General features: G+C 34.8%; 1 protein-coding gene across 1 annotated transcript in view; it reads right to left on the bottom strand.

Annotated features, from left to right (window-relative positions):
* The window catches only part of LRP1B (LDL receptor related protein 1B), a 1,024,768-nt gene that overhangs the window by 172,593 nt on the left and 830,094 nt on the right, over positions 1–22,081 (bottom strand). The window contains exon 63 of the mRNA XM_058548897.1: positions 20,826–20,945. Within this exon, the coding sequence (XP_058404880.1) occupies positions 20,826–20,945 (120 nt within the window). The remainder of the gene's footprint in view (positions 1–20,825; positions 20,946–22,081) is intronic.

A 22,081-nucleotide genomic window follows, 5' to 3' on the forward strand; every position in this document is an offset into this window, starting at 1 on the left:
GTTATGGTGTCATTTGCAGTACTATTAGTTCCACATTAAGCAAAATACCATCCCCATCTCAGCAGGAGATCTTGGCGAATAATTAAGTTGATCTTTTTCAGAAAGTTCGCATGCTATCGTCTGTTTATTGATAGAAAGAGAATCTCATTTCTAATTCTAATGGGATTTAAAGTCTAGTGAGTTTTCTTAATTCTTTAAAAAGATAAGCTCATATTTTTCTTGAAGTACTCTCAAATGTCTGTCTTTCTTTTATTGTTAACCATAGAAACCTGCATCACTTCTGTAATACAAGATGAGACTATTTTGTTTTTATTCCTAAAGATAATTAAATCATAGTGGTTTAGTTTCAGTTTCCTCTTTATTCCCACAACTAAATTCCTGGCTCAAGTCCTTTCATAATAAGAGTAAAATAAAAGAAAATAATATTATCCTTACCATTCAGATCTGGTCAGTTTAATTAACCTAAATAATCAACATTTTTAGAAAGTCAATTGCACGTAGCAGTGACATATCTAATAAAAATGTGCCGTAGGTGAGGCAATGCCTATATGCAGAAGGGATGGATTCTCAACAAGGAACAGAGGGGGAATGTTTCCATTTCTCACTTACCACAGCTTCTCTGCCTTCTTTCTTGAAGCCTGGCCTGGGTCCTGAACAGAAGCCGAGATCCTGCCTATGCCCACATACACCCAGATTCTGGCCCCCACCCACTCGTAACTCTCCTCTCTTTTGCCACACTCTCTTCTAGTCTTCAAGGGATTGAGACAGCAGCTGCACTGAGATGATAAATTATTGTAGTGGGCCTTAGTCCAGTTATTGTAGTTGCAAATTCAGGTTTGCCTGGTGGCCTCTCACCATAGACACTGATTCATTCGCCCTGAATAGCCATGGGTTCCTATGCAAGACATTTGCACCAAGCCTGAACTGGTCTCCTTTTGTGTAGAGAACCACCACTCTTCGTATCTTCCTCATGTAGATAAACCTCCAGATTTTGAAATAACCCATCCCATCCTGACCTTGCCTGTGGACCAAATAAATATAAAACATAGGCATGCTTAACAACTGAAAGTTATTTCACATCTTTGCTACTCAAGGAGACATTTCTGGGCACTAAATACGGTGCAAAAAGACAGAGTACAGAGTAACCACACTCCAAAAGGAGAAAGTACCCAAGTCACTGGTGATGTAGCCTCATTACAAGCTTTGAAATCCAGCCTCAGTACAGTCATCATTGGCATATTCCCAGAAAAGTTACCAGCCTAGAGAAATTTTAATGAGAGGTGTAGACAGCTCCTACACTTCCCCTTCCAAATAGTTCCGAAGGTCCCTTTGAAAACTGCCTACCCACACGTATGTGACTCTAACAAGGACTGGGATACAAGAACCTACAATACCTGCTTTCTAAGCACCTACACCTGATGTGCACTCTTTTTGTAGACGAAAAAGGCAAGATACTGTTATGTTTCTAGTAGAATAAAGTCACAGTATGTTAAGTATTCTGTCCCTGTTTAGAACTGTATTCAACGTCTCTGTGTTATTCCAAAATTACTACTGATGACAATGTCTCCACATACGTGGTAGTACTTAAACTAAGCCTTAATAAAGCAGTTAACTACAGGAGAAATAAAATTGAATTAAAAGAATAGATTATGACTCAGTGGCTGGGACGTCAGTGTAGAAATGTCAGGGGAGGGCAAATAAAGCGAAGAATTGAAGGTTTATCAAAGATATTGGGCTTCATATAAAAACAAACAGATGCTTTGGTTGAAGTAACAGGCACAAGATTTACCCTCCCACCTGAAACCCTCAAAAAAAAAAAAATATGAAACAATGCCATTAAACATAAGGCAACAAAAGACAGTGATCTCTGAGAGACAAAAAACAAATGAGGTGAGCCTAACATTGCCATGCCCCGTTGTCTTGAGAGAGTTTCCAGGCTGCAACATGAGAAAAGGTAAGTTAGGCAAAATCTAGCGGACTCCATGAGTTGAAAAGACTGAACTGAGAGTCCAAGGAGACCATCACAGTTCTCAGGATAGTAATAAAGAAGAGAATGTGCACAGAACATGAACCCCAGAGATTTGCAGAGGGTCTTCCTTGAGGATTCAGCAGAGAATCAACCAGTGTACACATATAAAGAAACCATCAAATGCTAGCAGAAGAACCATCCAAAAGCATTATAGGGAACAGTATATGGGGCTCCCCAGGACCTGGACTAGGGACTGTTCCCACTAGTCAGACTGGACAATATTATAACACACAGGACACTGGGTAGGGTATTCTGAATGGATTGCCTCAGTAGAGAATAGTTAGTCCTAAAAGATAAAAAAACAAAAACACTGCTCTGGTCCCACCTAGCAAATATTAAAAGCTAAATCTCAGTGAATAAAACTGTTTCAAGTAACTTAACAGCATTGCAAAGAAAGCCTCAAAAATATTTATAGAAACACAAAAAATTCTGGCACCTAACAAGGTAAAATGGCTAGTAGAAAAAGAGGGAAAAGAGAGCAAAGAACAGATGAAAAATAATGAGAAAGGAACAAAGCACAATGGAACAAGTAGAAAACAAATAATAAGATGATAAGAAAGAAAAGAATTTGTAACTATGTGAGGTGATGGACGTTAACTAAACTTCTTATATGGATACATGCATCAAGTCATTATGTTATACACCTTAAACTAATACAATATTATATGTCAATTACATCTCGCTACAACTAGGAGAAAAAAAGAAAGCAATACACAGCAAGAAATAAAATAGCCTGTGGTCTCAGCACAGGTATTTGAGTAAGTGCAGTGAATGATGCAAACAGGGAAAGTCATGAAGAGTTTTGCAAGCATCTCATTATGTTAAAAATATAACAAATTTGCTATTGCCAGAAGAGAGCATTTTAGGGAGTGAGGAGTGGAAGAGTGAGAGGGAGATATATTGTGGGTTGTAAATTAGTCCTGGAGCTCTTTGAATTAAGAAAAACCAATGCTAGCCAACTTAAGGGGGAAAGGAATGTATTTGCAGTATACTGGGAAGCTTGTAGAATCTAAGGGTAGAATCAAAAGTAGAGGCTACCTCTTCCTGTACCATGCTGGACTAGATAGCCCATCTTACCACAAACACCTTGATATGCTGGGTATAATAAAACAGGCATTCTTTAAAATTCATTAATATCCAAATTGAGGGACATTCTACAAAAATATCTGTTTCGTACTCTTCAAAGTGCCCAAGTTATTGAAAACAAGGAAAGACTGAGAAACTGTTACAGACTAAGGAGGCTAAGCAGACATGATGACCAAATGTAATATGGGATCCTGGAACAGAAAAAAAGACATTAGTGGAAAAACTAGTGAAATCTAAATAAAGTCTGAAGTTTAGTTAATAGTGAAAAAAAAAAGGTGAAAGACTCAAACTTAGACATATTCATCATAATCATATAAATAATTAAATGGTCTAAAAACTCCAATTAAAAGGCAGAGATTATCAACTTGGAAAAAAAATCCCAACTGTATGCATTCCCAACTCTATGCTAACTATAAGAAATGAACTTGAAATATCAAGTGACAGGTTAGAAGTAAAAAGACGCTAATAATAAACAAAAGAAACTTAGAGAGGCTGTAATAATATCAAAGTAGATTCCATAGCAAAGAACATCACTAGAGATAAAGAAGGTTATTTCTTAACGATAAATGTGTCAGTTCATCAGGAGATACAACAGTTCTAAAAGCACGAATCATAGGATTTCAGAATATATGAAGCAAAAACTGATAGAATTACAAAGAGAAATAGACATATGTACGATAATAGAAATTTCAACACTCATCTCACAATAATTGATAGAATAAGTACACAAAAAAATCAGTAAAGATGTAGAAGACCAAAACAGCACTATCAGCCAACTTGATCTAAGGAAATGTATAGAGTGCTACACCCAACAACAGCAGAATACTCTTTCTTTTCAAAGGCACATGGAATCTTTATCAAAATAAACCAAATCCTCGACAATCAAAGATGTCTCAATAAATTTTAAAGGATTTAAGTCATGCAAAGAAGAAATTCAAATCATGCAAAGTATGTACTCTAACCACCAACAGCACTGACTTATAAACAAAAAAATATCTAGACTATCCCCAAATGCTTAGAAACTAAATAATATACTTTTAAATAACTCAACAGTTGAAGAAAAAATAAAAAGTGAAGTTAGAAAATAGTTAGAAATAAATAAAAATGAATATTAAACATACAAAAATGTATCGGATGATGTTAAAACAGTATTCAGGTGCACATTTATAAAATGGAACACCTATATTAGAAAAAAAGAAAGGTTTCAAATCAGTGACCTCAGCTTCCACAATAATAGCCTAGAACAAGAGGAGCAAATTGAACCCAAAGTAAAGAAGAGAATGAAAACAAGACATAGACTATGAAAAAATATTTGTAAAATTTTTATCTGAAAAATAACCTGTATACACAATATATAAGAACTTGGAAAATTCAATAACACAAAAACAAACAATCCAATAAAAAATGATAAAATGATTCAAATAGATACTTCACTAAGGAAGATATACAGATAGCAAATAAGCATATGAAATGATGTTCAATATCATTAGTCATTAATGAAATGAAAATTAAAACTACAATGAGATACCACTACACATCTATTAGAATGGCTAAAATTGAAAAGTATCAAGTGTTGGCAAGGATGTGGAGAAACTGGAATTCTCCAATACTGCTAGTGGGAATGTAAAATGGTACAACCACTTTGGAAAAGAGTTTGATATTTTCTTAAAAAGTTAAACACATACTTATCATATGATCTAGCCTTCTACTCCTAGAGAAAACAAAGCAAGTGCCCATACAAAGACTAATACATGAATGTTCATAGCAGCTTGATGTGCAATAGTTTAAAACTTGAATCAACCCAAGTGATCATAAATGGGTGAATGATTAAAAAATATTGTGGTACATCCATACAATAGAATACTTCTCGGCAATATAAAGGAATGAACTTCCATACAACCATCAACATGGATAATCTCAAAATAATTAAGCTGAGTGAAATAAGTCAGAGAAAATGAATGCACACTCTGTGACTCTAGTTTTAGATAAATGCACACTAATCTAGAGTGACTGAAAGCAGATAAGTGGTTGTCTTTGGAGGCAGGGATACTGGAAGTGGTGAGAGGGAGAGGTATTGCAAGAGGAACAAAGAAATTTCTAGGGATGATAAATAACGTTCCTTGTATTGATTGTGGTGATGGTTTCATGGGCGCATACACCTGTTAAAACTTAACCAAACTGTACATTTTAAATATATGAAGTTTATTGTATGTCAATTGTACTTAAAGCTGTTAAACAAACAGGATTTACAAGGAAGTGTAGTGCATATACAGAACTGTGATTCTAAAATTTTGCAGAAACAATAAAATATAGACCTGAAGATTCATACTAGTCACATGCTCTTTAACATTTATTATTATACTGGGCATTATTCTCTTAAGTCACAAACTCTTTATAACTCTAATTATGTTTTATTTTTTTCCTTCTCCTGATAAGAAATGCAAGATTTCACAGAACCATTTTAATGTAATAAAATATTATAGCATTCACTTAAATCTTTTATTTGTTCCCTTCTGTCTTCATTATAGGATGCATAACTGAGTGTTTTAGCCCACGTCAGTGCTAAGTATTTACCAAAAGGTGCTGAAAAAGGAGATAAAAAGTATTTCTTGAGGGCCTACTATATGCTTAAATACCTACTAGGTACTTATATCCCTTTGTTTCTTTTAACCCTCTCATCAGTTTTCTAAGGAAAATATTATACCTGTTTACAAATAAGAAAATAGTAGAGTTCTAAAGAAATCTACCCAATTAATAAATGTTGAAATCAAGAATGGAGCTCTGCTCCTAGTAACTGCAGAGTCTGTGGGCTCTTTTCACGAAGCTGCTCAATGTACTGCCATAGCACACTTTTCTTTCTACTGATGGGGAGGCACATCTCATTGCACAAGTTTGACAGAATATGTCAACGGTTCTACATGTTGAAACCTCCTTACAATTTAAGTCAATTTTGCACACTAATCAAGCCCAAACTATTGAATTAATCAGGAGGAAAAAGCAGTACTTTCAAAAAATGAAATAAAACACATATAAACTCAAAGAAACTAGAGTTCCCAAGTCCAGGTTTGGGGGAGAAATGTCTTATATTGGGCTGAACCAAATAAAGCCTGTATATTTTTATTTCCTTTCTTCACTCATTCCTCAAATATTTATTTGTGCCAAATTCTGTACTAATACTAGTTATATATTAAAGAATAAAAGATATATGGATCCAGCCCTACTGGAGCTTATCATTTGGCAAGGGAGACAGTAGAGTTCATTAGAATCTTTAAAAAAGCAACAACATGGAAGCAGTTCATAAATATATGACGTTGAAAATTTGGTAGAATGTATGTGAAATCTCTAAAATTGGGAGTCATAGAAATTGGCCACAGATCAACAGTCTGAACATTGTGGTTTTACTTGCTTTTAATCACACACAATACTAGAATACAAAAGCGAGCATACAGCAATAGAGAACAGGCGACATTCAGCACATTATCTGACTAAAGATACTGCATTCTGTTCCATAGATCGTATTCAAAGCATAGAACTTGGGCAGGTTTCAGGGGAGAGATATATAGCTGATTAACAAAATGGAAAATAGAACCCGTGTAGAGAGATTAAAGAAAATGGAATGATTTGGTCTGAAGAAGAATGTGAAAGAATTTGAAAGTCCTTAAACAAAGGACTTTTACAGGAAGGATAATGTTAGGTTATTCAAAATTTTTATTGGAAAGGAGATAAAGAAAAAAAGCAGGCTTAATTCACAGAATGAAGATTTTATCTGGATATGAAGGAGTGGTTTTGTTTGTTTGTTTGTTTGTTTAGATTAGGGATGATAGATGTGGCCCCACTTTAACCAGATGACCTCTAAGGACCCTTTCCTATTAGAAGATTCTGTGGACACTATAACAACATATGAACTCTAGATGGAACTGAGTGGACCTGACATTTTTAGCTCCATCATTTATTGTGGTTTAGAAATGCATTTCATATTAATTCAGCAACATGGTTAGTGAACACTTTCCATCTGTCAGTAAGATGCTGAAAATTACTAAGTCACAGCATTGAGCCAAAAAATGAAAAAGAGTGGATGGATAATTGCACTATGAAAAAGTAGTAAATTCCAGTGGCGAAAACCAAATAGCGTGAAAAAGCTTTGGAATTTAAGGTTGGCATTGCCACCCCTTACCCCACACTGATATTTCTTGGATGATAGTCATACCTTTAGTCAATAGAGTCACATGTAATTAATTTTGGTTTAACTATTCCAAACTAGAGATTTTAGCATGTTCATTTCCTGTATTTGTTCCAGTGCCAAAAAATACAGCATTTAGTGCCAAGATTTAAATGTATCTTCCAAAAGAAGAATCTGGACAATTCATATCAGTGGTCAATCATCGAGTTTCACAAAATAAGAAAAAGAATGCTTTCTTGTTATTAAAGTCTTCAAAAACTTGGAACAAAGTACAGTGTTAATAACCTTCACTTCTGCATGGTAAAAGTGTTGGAAAGCATCCTAAGAGCAATATTAGCAATTGCATGAACAAATATTAGCAATATTAGCATGAACAAATATTCACTTCTCAATAGCCACTTGTATTTTAAACTTTTAATAATCGTTTATTTATCCAAAATTAATAAGAACGATTGATAAAAAATAATTCTAGAATTGATTTTCTCTACTAATAGATCCTCGATATTATTTACTCTTTGTTTAGATTGGGAGGAACTTTTGAATAAGAATACAATGCAGACCATTTTAAAAAGCACTCGCATTAGTTCCTTAAATGACTTGTATAATGCATAGTGTTAGAATCTGAGGAATGCCTCTATTCCCTGAAAATACTCCTGGTATGTACCTACAGCAAATATATAAAATCACTGGGAAAGCTTTAAAAAGGAGAAAATTTATGATATAAAAATAAAATTATACTTTTATCAATTATATATTCATTCATTCAGTTAATCAAGAGGAGGACAATGTTTTCAAACGTGTGGCCTGCATGACATACATGGTAAGCTGCGGATCATGGACCATATAGTTCAAACAGCATAGGCACATGATGTTAGATAATACTGAATGGCTGGTGAGAAAGATATGCCCTATTCAATTCTCTTTCATTCTTCTAGTGGCTTCATTATGAAAAATTTGATCACGGAAAGATAGAGCTTCTCTGACACTCCCTAATCTCTCTTTTTAACAAAGAGAGAGTTGGATTTCCATAGGCCAGTGTCAAACTAGAATTTAATAACATCGTTTGTTTTCATTGTACTTACTTTTTCTATTATCTTTATGACCAGCCGCTAGATTTCCATGTGGGGTCATATCAGTGGTCTGTCCTTGCAAGGAGGAGGTTTTTATCACTGACTATGTTTAGAACTGCCATTGAAGAATGGTGATAACAAAAAGCAGACTGGTTTTTAGTTGGTTTACTACTGTTTCAAATTGTCTATAGACAAGGCATCCCTTTACTGTCACTCCTATTCTCACTCCCTCACAGTTAGTGACAATAAGTTATTTTTTAAAACTACTTAAGTATGTATTTTTCTGATGACATTAACCCATTCCAATTTGTTTGAGATCATTTGTATTTGTGTCTCAATTCCTTGCTTTATTGCGAAATCAGGGCATGTCAAGGAAGCTCTATGGAGTAACGGTTAAGTGTACGGTCTGGAGCAAGATCCTGTGAATTCAAAAATCTGCTCACCTACTTTCTACCTGGGTGATCCTGGGAAAATTACTTACACTCTCTGAGCATTATATCCTTATCTATAAAATAGGAACAATAATAGCATATCTCTCACAGGATTGTTGTGAGGATTGAATGATGTAATCCACGTAAAGCTTAGCACAACGCGTAGCACATAATAAGTTTTCAAAACTATCAATTATTCCTATATATAATGGCTTACTTAACACATTCAGTAGGTGTTTACTAATTTTTAAAATAAATAAATATTATAAAGATATAAAAACCAAGTTTAATTGTATCAGTAAAATATTAAAAGGAAACAAATAATACAAACTCGGCCCAAAGTATGTTGTAGGATAAATTGATTTTATCCAGGGATTTTAAAAGGCCTGGTGCTTTCCTCTGCAAAGAACAGGAAGTGCTGATTTGAGAGCCCCTTGAAGTTCAACCTTGTGCATAATTTTCAAATTCCCTATTGGTAATATCTATTGGTAATACCAGGCTTTTAAATTACATTATCCCAGGGCCAGCCCTGTGGTGTAGTGGTTAAGTGTGCTTGCTCCGCTGCTGGGGGCCCGGGTTCAGATCCCAGGTGCGCACCAAGGGACCGCTTGTCAGGCCTAGTTGTGGTAGCCTCCCACATAAAGTGGAGGAAGATGGGCATGGATGTTAGCTCAGGGCCTGTCTTCCTCAGCAAAAACAGGAGGATTGGCATGGATGTTAGCTCAGGGCTGATCTTCCTCACAAAAAAGAAAAAAAAAATTACATTATCCCAGCACTAATTTTAAGAAATATTTAAAAATCTCAGATGCCATTAATTTTATTCAGACATTACAAAATGGACATGGTGAATCCTGAAAGAAAAATATATTTTTTTGTTTATATTTTAGGTGAGTGATTCTCAATCTTTTCATCTCCAACTCAGTGAAATGTCTTTTATTCAAAAGGAACTGATTGAATTGTCAGATTAATGAGTTCATAAAATGTTTTACAATTACCAGAGGTAGTTTCCTATACCTCTGTGATTCCCTGATAGTTAACCAGTAGGATATTGACTACTCAGTGCCTGTTTACATCAAGAATCTTGTGGTTTTAAACATTACAAGGACCAAACTGAAGATCTGAGCAGCTGTTCCAAAGGATTCTCTTCTTGAAGCAGTAATCATCATGGGACTGGGTATATGCTAATTCCAAGAACTCTAAATTCATCCAGAGAATTTCCAGGATAGGTATTCATAAAGTAATATAACATCCCACGATCTATGGAGAATTTCTAGAAACAGATAGAAAATGTCCATATGAGGCATCTAACTTCCTGATACACAGATATAATTGTTACCTGACGTAGTTGTATGATCCTTTTATAGTAAAACTATGATTAATTGGAATTCAGTAATATATATAGGATTTTCTGAGTACATTTTGTTTTTAGGATTCAAAAGCTAATTACAAAGAAGACTAAAATATAAACACATATTTGATTTTAAATACAATTAATCTAACAAAAATATTCAGAACGAGGATCTAAGGCTATATATGCTACTAAGTCATATAAGAAATTTTTCCAGTATAGTTTACTTGGTGATAGAAGAAATTAGATTAAGACTTTAAAAATGTCTTTAACAAGTGAAACAGATTAGACGTTACTTTTTCAATAGCTTAATTAATAAAAATTTTATAGTAAATATATATATACATATTTTTTCTTGTCAAGGAAAACCAGCCCTGAGCTAACATCTGTGGCTAATCCTTCTCATTTTGCTGAGGAAGATTGGCCTTGAGCTAGCATCTGTGCCAGTCTTCCTCTATTTTATGTAGGATGCCTGCCACAGCATGGCTTAATAAGCGGTACGCAGGTCCGCACCCTGGATCTGAACCTGCGACCCCCAGGCCACCAAAACGGAGCACGTGAACTTAACTGCTACGCCACCAGGCCGGCCCCCTATGGTAAATATTTTATAACATGTAAAATAAGTTCCCAGCATTCTGATACAGAATTTTTAAGTCTGCCATTCAGCATTTAATACTAATTGTTAACACATTCAATTTCTGAAGAATTGATTTTAATGAACTATAACAAATTACCATACATTTACTTTAAATTTGATATTAGCATTTACAACAAAATGGCTACCAAACTACTATTGCAGATATAGATATATGCTGTAACTTTTTCTTAGTTTAAGATGAAATAATTTATGAACTTAAATTAGACATCTGATTACTTAAGATATACAATTCACATAATCCAAAAACTATTAATCAAAAATATAATTTTGAAAACATTTACATTTACTTGAAGTTTCATAAATAGGATCAGTTTATATTTCTGCTTTTTTTCAAGTATCAGTCAAAATCCAGTAACTATACCAAAAAGGAAACATTCACATACTGGAGATTTGTCTCTTCTTAGAACATAGAATTGTGAAGGGAAGTGTTGTAATGATATGGATAACATGATCCATGGGGGTGAGAAACCTCAGGTCACAGGGTAAATCTGCTCTCTACTTTATTTCCCTAGTTTTCAAATAATATTTTTCAAGCCATTTCTGCTTTAGGTCAAAAGAAACACATCATGAAGAATTTCTCTTCATATTCTTTTTATAATCTCTCAAGATTTTTGGATTAGAGAAATGGAAATATTAATTAGATTCATTTTTTACGTTAAGATTTCAAAGGAGAATAAAAATAAGGGATAATTTACTCTGACATCTATAACCCTGCAAGAGATAACAGAGTTCATTATCTCAAACTGAATCCTACATCACCTCTCTCTCCACTCCCATTATTTCCTACATGAACTCTGAACAAGCAACCATATATGAACGGTGGCCTAATGACATGAAAAATCTAGCCCAGAGGCTTTGCATCCTGGGCATTGAATCTGAGATGGACTGGAGCATAAGCATAGCTATCAGAATCATTATCCATATACCATCTATTCACTGTACACAGATCACAAAGCTAATAAAGGGTATGGTTACAACTGTACAATAGGTCTTCTATTCTCGTTACTATATTATGCCCTTAAATGTTACTGTGAAAATGGATAATCTTTTCCTAAGCAAAATCTGATACCACTTGAATCCTCCAACTGATTTTAACATATAAGCACAAATCTAAATTTCTTTAAAGGGATAAACAATAATATTTTCTACACATAGATGCATTACCAAGTGTAGGTGTTAAGAAAAAGCATTACAATCTTTCATTATAATTATTTTCATTCACTAATAAACAGCATAATCACATAAACATGGTACTAAACAACATCGAATAACCCTGAAAATATAAGTGGCAGAATATTCTCTAAGAAAATCACCAGCCAAAGGATACATGAACAGAATCTTATAAACTAAAACAAGCACAAATATTTTTGTTCCAAAGGTAGGCTAAAGGAGGCAAATTTTTTTAAAGTTTTACATTTCTTACTTATTTTTCTTATAAAGTGTCTAATTTATATTCTTCCCACATACTGCTGTAAATCTGCAACTATGTTTGTGTGTGTGTGTGTGTGTTGTTTTATATCGTATTTTTAGACAATCAAATGTACTTGGCAAAGGATGAGGGGAGCAGTATGACAAGGATGAAGTTTGTCAGACAAAAATATCACAGTATGTTAATTTCCTGACTCAATTTTCTTCTTTAAAAAATATCAACTGTACCAACCCAGTTATTATTAAAACAAATATTGTAGTTTCCCCCCTTTATAAATTCAATTGTAAACTTTACTGGGCAAAAAGCTATTTCCTCTCATGGCTTTTACTACAGATCAATCCAGAGTCTGGAATACTTGGCATGCCTCCTGATTCATTGTGTGGACTCCTTTTTAGCTTTGTGCAACAAATTTAAATCTTACAGTTTCCTCTTATTATTAAGAGAGAGAAAAAAATAACATCATGAAATAATTGCACTTCTTTTTGGTAGAGAGATAGTCAATGCATGAAAGTCACTGAAGGTAAGTTATAAAAAGATGAAATGGTTGCACTTAGACTATTTAATGATTCACATGTAGGTTATTCATTTCTTTTTATAAAAGCTGGAAGACAATTTCCTGGTCCCATTCATACAGGCAAGCTCTCCTGCAAGGGCTCTATTACAACCAAAATATTTCAGCCCAAAAAAAAGCTCTTTCTCTGTCTTTCTTTCTATCTCTCTCTCACACACACACACACACGCACACATAAAAACACATAGATATACTTACATACACAAATGTCATTGACAGAAAAAGGAGAAAAGATTGAATTTTGCAAAACAAACATAGATGGATGAGAGAAAAACATATGATACATCAAAAATTTTACCATAAAATGTAGTACTATAACACTAGCATAAAAATACATCTTACTAAATTAACAGAAGCTTCTTTGTTCACAGAAAATAAATTCCCCACATTACCAAGTTTTTCCAAAAAAGTACATTTGTTTTTATCACAACTACTTTAAAAGTTCAGAAACGTACCAGAAGTTAAATTATTTTAAAAAGCTTCTGAAAAAAGCTTTTTGAAAAAAGATGATGACATATGCAGACATTGTTTTTAAAGCAGCAACATAGAGTATATAATTATTTTTAAAAAGTTTTAGCATTGGGACTATCAACCACACAGACTCCAGTAGCACTTACGTACTAGGCAATATGTCCAAAGTATACTCTGAGAGTGAATGACTTGAAAGGATGTTATTAAATGCTATTTTACAAATCACCTGGGGTCAAATAGGTATAAGATTAAAAAAATTTTGTAAAACAACATGGTTTTCATTTCTCTCTCTCCTAAATTATATTGTTTGCCAGGGTAACGAGTGGAGTAGGTAAGTGACACTGCAACGAGTTAGATATGATGTAGAAGAAGTTTCTTTCAGGCAGGTAGAGAAAGTAGAATGCCCACTTCTGGATCCTGAGAGATTGTGAGAAGAAAAACAGCAGTCGAGTGGAGAGTTCAGCCGCATGTGTCCTCAAGACATGGGAGCAGCATCCACATTGATATGGGATAGGCCAAGAACATCGAGAAGACAAGTGTTAACACTGACTCGGATTTATGTCCGGGAACCATCAAGCTTCTAGGAGAAACATCCAGTATCGGGTGTATGATAGAGTCAACAAAGCTCAGGAGCGATTTTATGACATTAAAAGCGGGTGGCAGCTAGACAGATAAGCATGAGGCAGGATTCCTGGCTCCTCACAAGATCTGGAGATCTGCAGGATGGTGTGTCTCTGTGAAGGTCTTGGCTCAAGAAGTTTCATGTACCAGCAGAAACTTAAGATCAGGTTGAAGCTCACCAGGAATGGACCAATCAGGCAGCAGAGACCAACAAGGTCCCAGAGAATGAGCACATAGGATGCCCTTTCTCCTTCCCAGCTGCTAACATACAGGTACATAATCCCACCCCTCTAAATATGTAAGACAGATATTATGATGCCATATGTTAGAAAATTTAAAATCTGTCTCCCAGCAGCATTCCTCAGCAACAAACTCCCACACCCCATCCTCCCCCCAACAAAAGCCACAGCCACATAGCAGGGTAGAGGCACTCAAGGATGTTCAGATCACTTGTTTGCTAATCAAAATATAGTATATAAATCTGTATAATATAGTACACATATTTAATATTAGTATAGTACATAAATTTGTATAATATAGTACACATATTTAAATTCAGCAAACCCTGACTTAAAACACTAGATAGATGTTTTAACTAAATATATGTAAGTGTGCACTGTTTTCCGAGACATAGAATTTAGTATATCATCCTTTCCTCCATATATGAGCACGGAACTTGCCCCCCATGGATTATCTTGAAATTGTGGAACTAAAATTAGAAAAATGCTATTCTAAGTTAATAACATTTTTGAAAATAACTAAATTCAAATACCATGAATTATTTTACTTTAGTTATAGTCATCAGTATCAGAGCTTCCCTCTTCAGGATCATTTCAGGCCCTCCATCCTAAATATAATTTAGCCTGAGACTGACTGTAGGGTTAACAGAATCCTGCCTCTGGATGTTGTTACAGTTGTTTTGCATGAACTTTCATACAAGGTGACAATTAGAGCACCTGTGCAGGAAACCAAGACTTCGTGGTGTCTGCAGCATAGAGTGTATGAAAGGTTTTGTGCCTGACTTGTCAATGAATGTGTAATAATTGTAACATGTAGAAATAACCTTCAGTAGAGAAATGTGTTATACTTATTAATACACTGGAAAACCAGAAAATGTTAAGCTTCAAATTAATATAGAAAATATAATACCACTTACGTAAACTTTTGAAACACTATAAACTATTAAGTACATATTAATGAATACATACTAACATAGTAAAAGTCAAAAAAAAATACATGTGAACGATACATAATCACTTCAAGACTGGGGAGAGGAAGCGAAGGGGAAAGGATAGAAGTGGGCTTGTCAGGGACTAATTGCCCCAAAGAACTCAAGGGTAGACTCAGAAGGATTTAACTGTTTTTCCAAATTGTTTTTTTCCTTTTGTTATGTTAAGAAATGCAATCACCAACCACCCTGAACCAGACCAAGCCTCACCACAAGAGCTACACCTATGACCAGTGCCTTATTTTTAATGCTAAGATCTCTCCAGGAGGAGTTAGGCTTTATTAAAAATAACCTGCAGTGTAGGTGGAAGCAGACCTTCCAAATGAGCCTGCGCAAGCGAATACCCTCTTCTCCCTTTTGAATATTCATTTCCCACCCAAAATACAAGGCCCCTATTTCCCTTTGTTTGAGGAGCCATGACTTTGGAAATGATTCCACATGGTTTCCTGTTTGCTGCAAATATACTTTATGTGACAACTACTTCTGGTGGAAAGTCTGATTTAACTCACCATGAGGCAAACACACTTTGGTTTTGGTAACAGGCTTTAGTAGTCATTGTAGGCATTCGGACGTTTTAAAAGAGAAATCTTAGGCCAAATGTTAAAATCTATTAAAAATGGTGCATGGTGCTTACTGTACAACTTTCTGTACAAGTCTGTATGTTTGAAATATTTTATAATTTACTATGAACTTCCTTTAACTTTAAAAAAAATTGTTTCATATATTCTTAAAGCTTGAGTAACTTGATTCAAATTTTCTCAATAGATATTTAAGGGAAAATAAAAGCACTCTTTGATCAGTTCTATCTTTTGGTTTGAAGGAGCTCAGTGTCAGGTTGGAAAAATCAGGCTGTGGAAAGTACAAAGCTACTGTGGGAAGCTCAGGTCCTCTCACAAGCCCTCACTAGCATGATTATAGCTAACACATTAATTAAAGGTAATTAGCCAAGCAGCAGGTTATAAACCAAGACTGCTCAAAAGCAGCAAATGATGCTGAACCAACTTGGATGCAAGACTCTCTCTGATGACACAGAATTCTAGATAAGGTGAAGGGATGTAGAGAAGGAAGCAGGAAACAAGACCACAGTGAGGAGCGATGTCATAGAACAAACAGTGGATTCTCAAAAGCTGGGGTGTGAGTGCAGAGTTGATCAGGAAAGCCCAGGCAGAACAACTGATGAATGTTTCATGGGGATCTAGGGAACTGAGAGTCTAAACTATAAACCAGGGAGAGAGAACATAATGGAAAGACATTTTCTGATACCATGCTACAAGAGTCAAACTGTGGAAAAGTTTCACCTCTGATTACAAAGCGGAGGTATGAATCTAGTACAGATCTGTCAAATCCCTAAAGCTGCATTTCATTCCTAAAATAGAAAACAGGCAGGCAGAAGGTGAAGAAAGTTTGAAATTGAGGTTCTGAATAAAAATCCTGGAGCTGCGGAAATTGGGGTATTCTACTTATTTTTGTCAGGCATTCAAGTGTGGCGCTTGCCCCAATACTGTAATAAATAATGCAACAGCCTTCCAAGAGTAGTCAACATCAATAGTCTTAGTGTGTATATCTACATTTTAAAAAGCTTATTTTTCTTTGGGCATAGAACAAAGAAAGAATAAATATCGTCAGGCAAAAAGCAGTAATTTTATAATAACTATTAACAACTCACAAAACAAAATCATAACTATCTTTCCCTGACTGTGAGGGTAGCATAGATATAAATCCTTACTTACACAGAAATAGAGCTAAAACCTGTTTTTAAAATACATATAAATTTAAGTCCAAATGTGCCAAATGTAGCTTTTACAGACATATATTTAGCCATCTCAAAAACAAAGTGCAATAAGATAGGAAATTATGTAGTTAATTTAATTTTTAAAATTTATATCCAAAGTCTCACCAAGACTAGATTATTAGACCAAGATTCCTAAACTATATTTAATCTACATCTATTCAAAGAGGTTTCAAAGCCTCTTTAAACTCTAGATTAGCATACAATTTTTACACATATTGAATACTAGTTGTTAAATTTGAAAGTACTCCTAAGATCTCAAAAATTACACTGGGCTGAATTCAATAAACATGTGGTATTTTGGTAAATATAAAAGTTAAATAATTTAAAAATATTTACACATTACTGGTATTTTAATTCCTTATTTTACATGTGTGTTTTGTTTGTTTGCGTTACGTTACTGTGCTCTGTTTTGTTAGGCTTTTCCACAGTGTCTCTCTCTCTCTCTCTCTCTCCCCACCCCTCACTTCTACATTGGTTTTATTTACACAATTAAAAGAAAACAAAACAAATTGTTTCCTTTAGGATATGTCAAGATAGAACAAGCCACAATGAACTTCTACAAACTTTAAAATTGACAGAAGCCAATTATATACAGAACTATAGATAAACACAAATAATGGTGCTGAGAATTAAGATGTAAGGCCTAGGTGAACTCCAAGAGTAAAACAGAATCTCCCCTAAACTTAGCACTGAACTAAGAAAGTACATAAGGCAACTACAATGAAAATGGTTTGTAAATTGAGGTCTGACAACAGAAAGCAGGCAGTCACTCAACAGCACTTATTGCAAGTCTACATCCTGCGAGGCCCTGAGGACACTCGATACGGGAAATAGTGAAACACACGTCCTATTCTAGGCGAAGTCCATTCTCACCCACTAAGAAATTCATAACTCAGATTCAAACAATAAGGCCTTGGTATGATAGGATTAATCTTTAAGAAGTGTTTATGTTTCTTTCCTACTCAATAAAGCATCAAAGGGGAACTATCCCACAAGGGTGTTAACAGAATTAGCAGAGAAATACTTGGCATTTCAATACTTATTGAAGACAGAAGAAAGGGGAAGGAGGTGGTCTCTTAGTCGCTTTTAAAAATTAAGAACTGAGACATGCTATATGAAAATATGATGTAGAACTTTCTTTAAATTAAATCAGCACCTGCCCACAATAAAATTTTATAGTGGGTTTAAGGCACATTAAACGCTAACCCTCCCCCTCCCCTTTGCCTCTCTGCATGTATGTATGTATGTGTTTTCTTTTTTGTGTGTGTGTGAGGAAGATCAGCCCTGAGCTAACATTCATGCCAATCCTCCTCTTTTTGCTGAGGAAGACCGGCCCTGAGCTATCTATTGCCTCCTCCTTTTTTTCCCTTTTTCTCCCCAAAGCCCCAGTAGATAGTTGTATGTCACAGTTGTACATCCTTCTAGTTGCTGTATGTGGGACGCTGCCTCAACATGGCTGGACAAGCGGTGTGTCGGTGCACGCCCAGGATCCGAACCCAGGCCGCCAGTAGCAGAGCATGCGCACTTAACCGCTAAGCCACTGGGCTGGCCCCTGTATATGGTTTTATACTGGTCTGGAACTTACAGCATAACTGTGGCCAGGATAATTCTAAATAACTTTATAACAGAAAACCTGTAAATATTTTTCTCTTTATGTAGGAAGAGTGAGGTGAATTCACGCTATATTCACAGAGTGATGCTTTGGTGTCAAATAACCATGATTCAAGTCCCAGTTCCACCGCTTGCTAGCTGTGGGACTTTGAATAAGTTACGTAAGCTCCTTGGGCCTCATTTCCCTCATTAATAAAATAGGGATAATAAAGACATTGTTAGGTGTGGGGGATCAGAATTGGCCACCTCAAAATATGTCAAGGTAACTTGATTATTTTCTCTGAAAGAAACTTTGATCTCCCTCCCCACTAACTGCCTAAAAGAATGTAAGATAGAAGGCCTGTCCCCAGGACGGGCCATCACCATAGATAAATCTGGGCATGGATAGACTGGGAGGGTCCTTGCTAAGCCCATTCTTATCAAAGCTCTGAAACCAAGTAAAAGTAGAAGACACCCTTTGTAAGAAACATTTACATTTGTAAGGGAAATCTCTATTTGTAAAGGTATCTCCCTCTCTGTACCAGGAAGAAGGGGGGATGACCTTATCTCTAGAAACTCTTATCAGTGCAGAAAGTGAGGACTTAAATATGCACACTCTTGTTTACTGTGCTTTTCTGGCAATCTCCCGTTGCTGACTCTCTCCACTCCCAACGTCCTCCTTTGTCTTTATGCTATTTGAGATGAGAACCTCTGCTATTTGTTGAGTTACCTGGTTTTTCCAGGTTTCTCCCATGTATACACGTTATAAAGCTTTGTTTGAGTTTCTCCTGCTATTTGGTCTCATGTCAATTTAATTTGTATCCCAGTCAGAAAGGACCCAGAGTAGGTAGAGGATAGTATTCCTCTCCTTCATAGGTAATCACTGTAAAGCCTTTCACACATTGCCTGGACCGTATGGTAAACACCCAAAAAATATTAGGCATTATTGTTATTAGGATGATTGATAATTATCAGTTTGAACACTATAATCTACCAAAACAATTAAATCACATCAAAGTGAGGAGGAAGAGGGGGCACAAAATATAGAAATAACATTCCAGCCAAGAAATTCTTCAGATAGCTAATATAAGTCATTACTCCACTTTACTTTGGGTCAAAATACAAAATACAAAAGAATACAAAAGAAAGCAGAGCAAACTAGCCAATAATATAAAGTAGTCCTTAATAAGTATTTTGAACAAATCAGTGATGAATGTAGTTTGAGACCCTGGGAATTGATAACGAAAACCAATTCCGCAAAGTGGTAAATGGTGGTTTTGGATACTGTGATAAGCTATACTGTGCCGGTTGCATTTTCTGAAGGCACAGTTATAGGGAAGACAGTATCAGAAAAAACACTTAAAGACACATCATTGCCAGTGATTATACATGTAGCTCATGAGTGTTGTTCAATATAAATGCAATTTCAGAGAACCTAAAGGTTTTTCATTTCTCCCAGATGAGTTAATTAAGAGCAGAGTGGAATCTAGCAAATGCATTTAACATAATTTTGTCTATGAAACCTGCAAGTTTCTGATCTTTAGTTTAGGCAAACTTTGTCTTTTCTAATCAATTACTAGATTAAATGCTTTTTTGCTTTCCCAACAATGCCAAGTTTGGTGTATTCACCTACAAAACCTCAATTAATGTTTAATAAATGCTGATAAAATGAATTACACATAACCACTCTTCATTTTTGTCTCACTGGTAACATTTTCAAGATAGATTCAAATGCATTAAACAAAATGAATATGTTCTCCATGTTAATATCTGCAATGTTAATTAAGGAATAATTATTGTAAATAAAATAATTGATTTTAAGTGAAAATATTAATGTTTCAGAAACAAATGCTAACTTAAGTGATCTATGTCATCTGCTAAAACAGACCAAATGCTTTTATTATCTTTTCCTTTTTTCCACGGTGTTTAGGAATGAACAATAATCATTGAATGAATGTAAAATCATATGTATTTAAGCAGAAGAATGAAGTCTAGAACAATATGAAGAGTGTTTCATTGTTTCAATGTATTAAATGCTATTACTATGTGCATACTCTAACATAAGATGATGACTGTTTTATCCTACTTTTTTGATGTGTCTTTTTAGAAATAGTTTTGACTTACACTAAGCAATACTTACTCTTCTGCCTTATCATTCCATGCTTTTTATAAAATAGTAACCTGAGGTTGTGAACAGAGACAAAACTTTCTCATGTGAGACTTTAGTTTTATCAGAATTGTGTTCAAATTCATTTCACTAAGACCATCTCAGATGATGACACAAATAAAACAGGTAAGATCTACAGCCACGAAACACTCACCGCAGTTGGCCTCATCTGATGCATCTGCACAGTCTGGATCCTCATCACAAACCCACAGCTTGGAAATACAATGTTTGGTAGTTTTACATTGGAAATAGTCTGGAGAACAGCTGTTTTCAGCTTAAGAGGAAAACATCTATTAAAATGTAGCTTTGGACAAGAACAGATATTTTATTTAAAAAGCAATTAGACAAACAAATGGTTAACATAGTCAACTGAAAATGTGTCATCTTTTAATTAATAAGGCTCTGCAAGTGGAGTGTTAACTTTTAATTATCAATAATGTATTCCTAATATCCTTTCCGGTCGAAATAAAGAAAATATATTTCTGCAATGATACGTTTGATAAAAATCAGTGTTTTCAAAACAACCTCACCTTGACTAGATATTTTGAAACTAATTTTAAAAATAAAGAATTCAAGAGCTTTCAAAAAATTTTTTTCCAGATAAACAAATTAAGAATTTATACATATGCATTTTTATAAATGGAAACAGACTAAAATTGGACGATATTAGTGAATGAGGAATTAAAAAGCACAAAATTCATCAAGATTTCTAGTTGTGTTGAGTTTTTGAGGGAAGAGGCGAACATCTGACTCAGACTGTAAACTGCATCACAAATTCTAGTCAGTCTAATGGATCAGCTTCTAGAATGGCTAACCATAAAGAACTGGTACTGACTTTGCTCTGAATGTGTCATCTTAATCAAATTGCTGGATGACTGCACATTATTTACTGATAAAAGTTTTAGGGGAATAAAATAAAACTCCAGCAAGACAGAAATGTTGACAGCAGTTCTGTTAAAACCCTGAAACTTGATAGGCGCTCTACCGTTCAGATCCTGCGTGTGCACACGCGCACGCACTTGCCTGCCTACGTGCATGTGTATATGTACACGATGTAAACTGCTTTGCTTTCCTTTTAACATATTTTTATTTTTGGTAGGAAATGAAAATAAGACGTGAACAGAATGGAAAATATTTTACTACTGTTCTTTGAAGTAGCTTGTTAAGATACATTAAACAGGGTATTGTTTACAGTTTTTAACAAGTAATTTTGTTAGATGATTTTGCCCAGACTTTGTTTCTTATCACACATTCGATTTGCATTTTATGGGGAAAAAAGCAATCTCTAATTGAAATGGGGTTGAGTTCAAGTAACTGATTAATCAATAGAAAAAAATTATCTGTAGCTACTTAGTATGGGCAAAAAAAATCAATTTATTAAGAAAAACACAATAATCACTTATAATATTG

Source organism: Diceros bicornis, chromosome 10, assembly GCF_020826845.1.
Source record: "Diceros bicornis minor isolate mBicDic1 chromosome 10, mDicBic1.mat.cur, whole genome shotgun sequence".
Classification (NCBI taxonomy): Eukaryota; Metazoa; Chordata; class Mammalia; order Perissodactyla; family Rhinocerotidae; genus Diceros; species Diceros bicornis.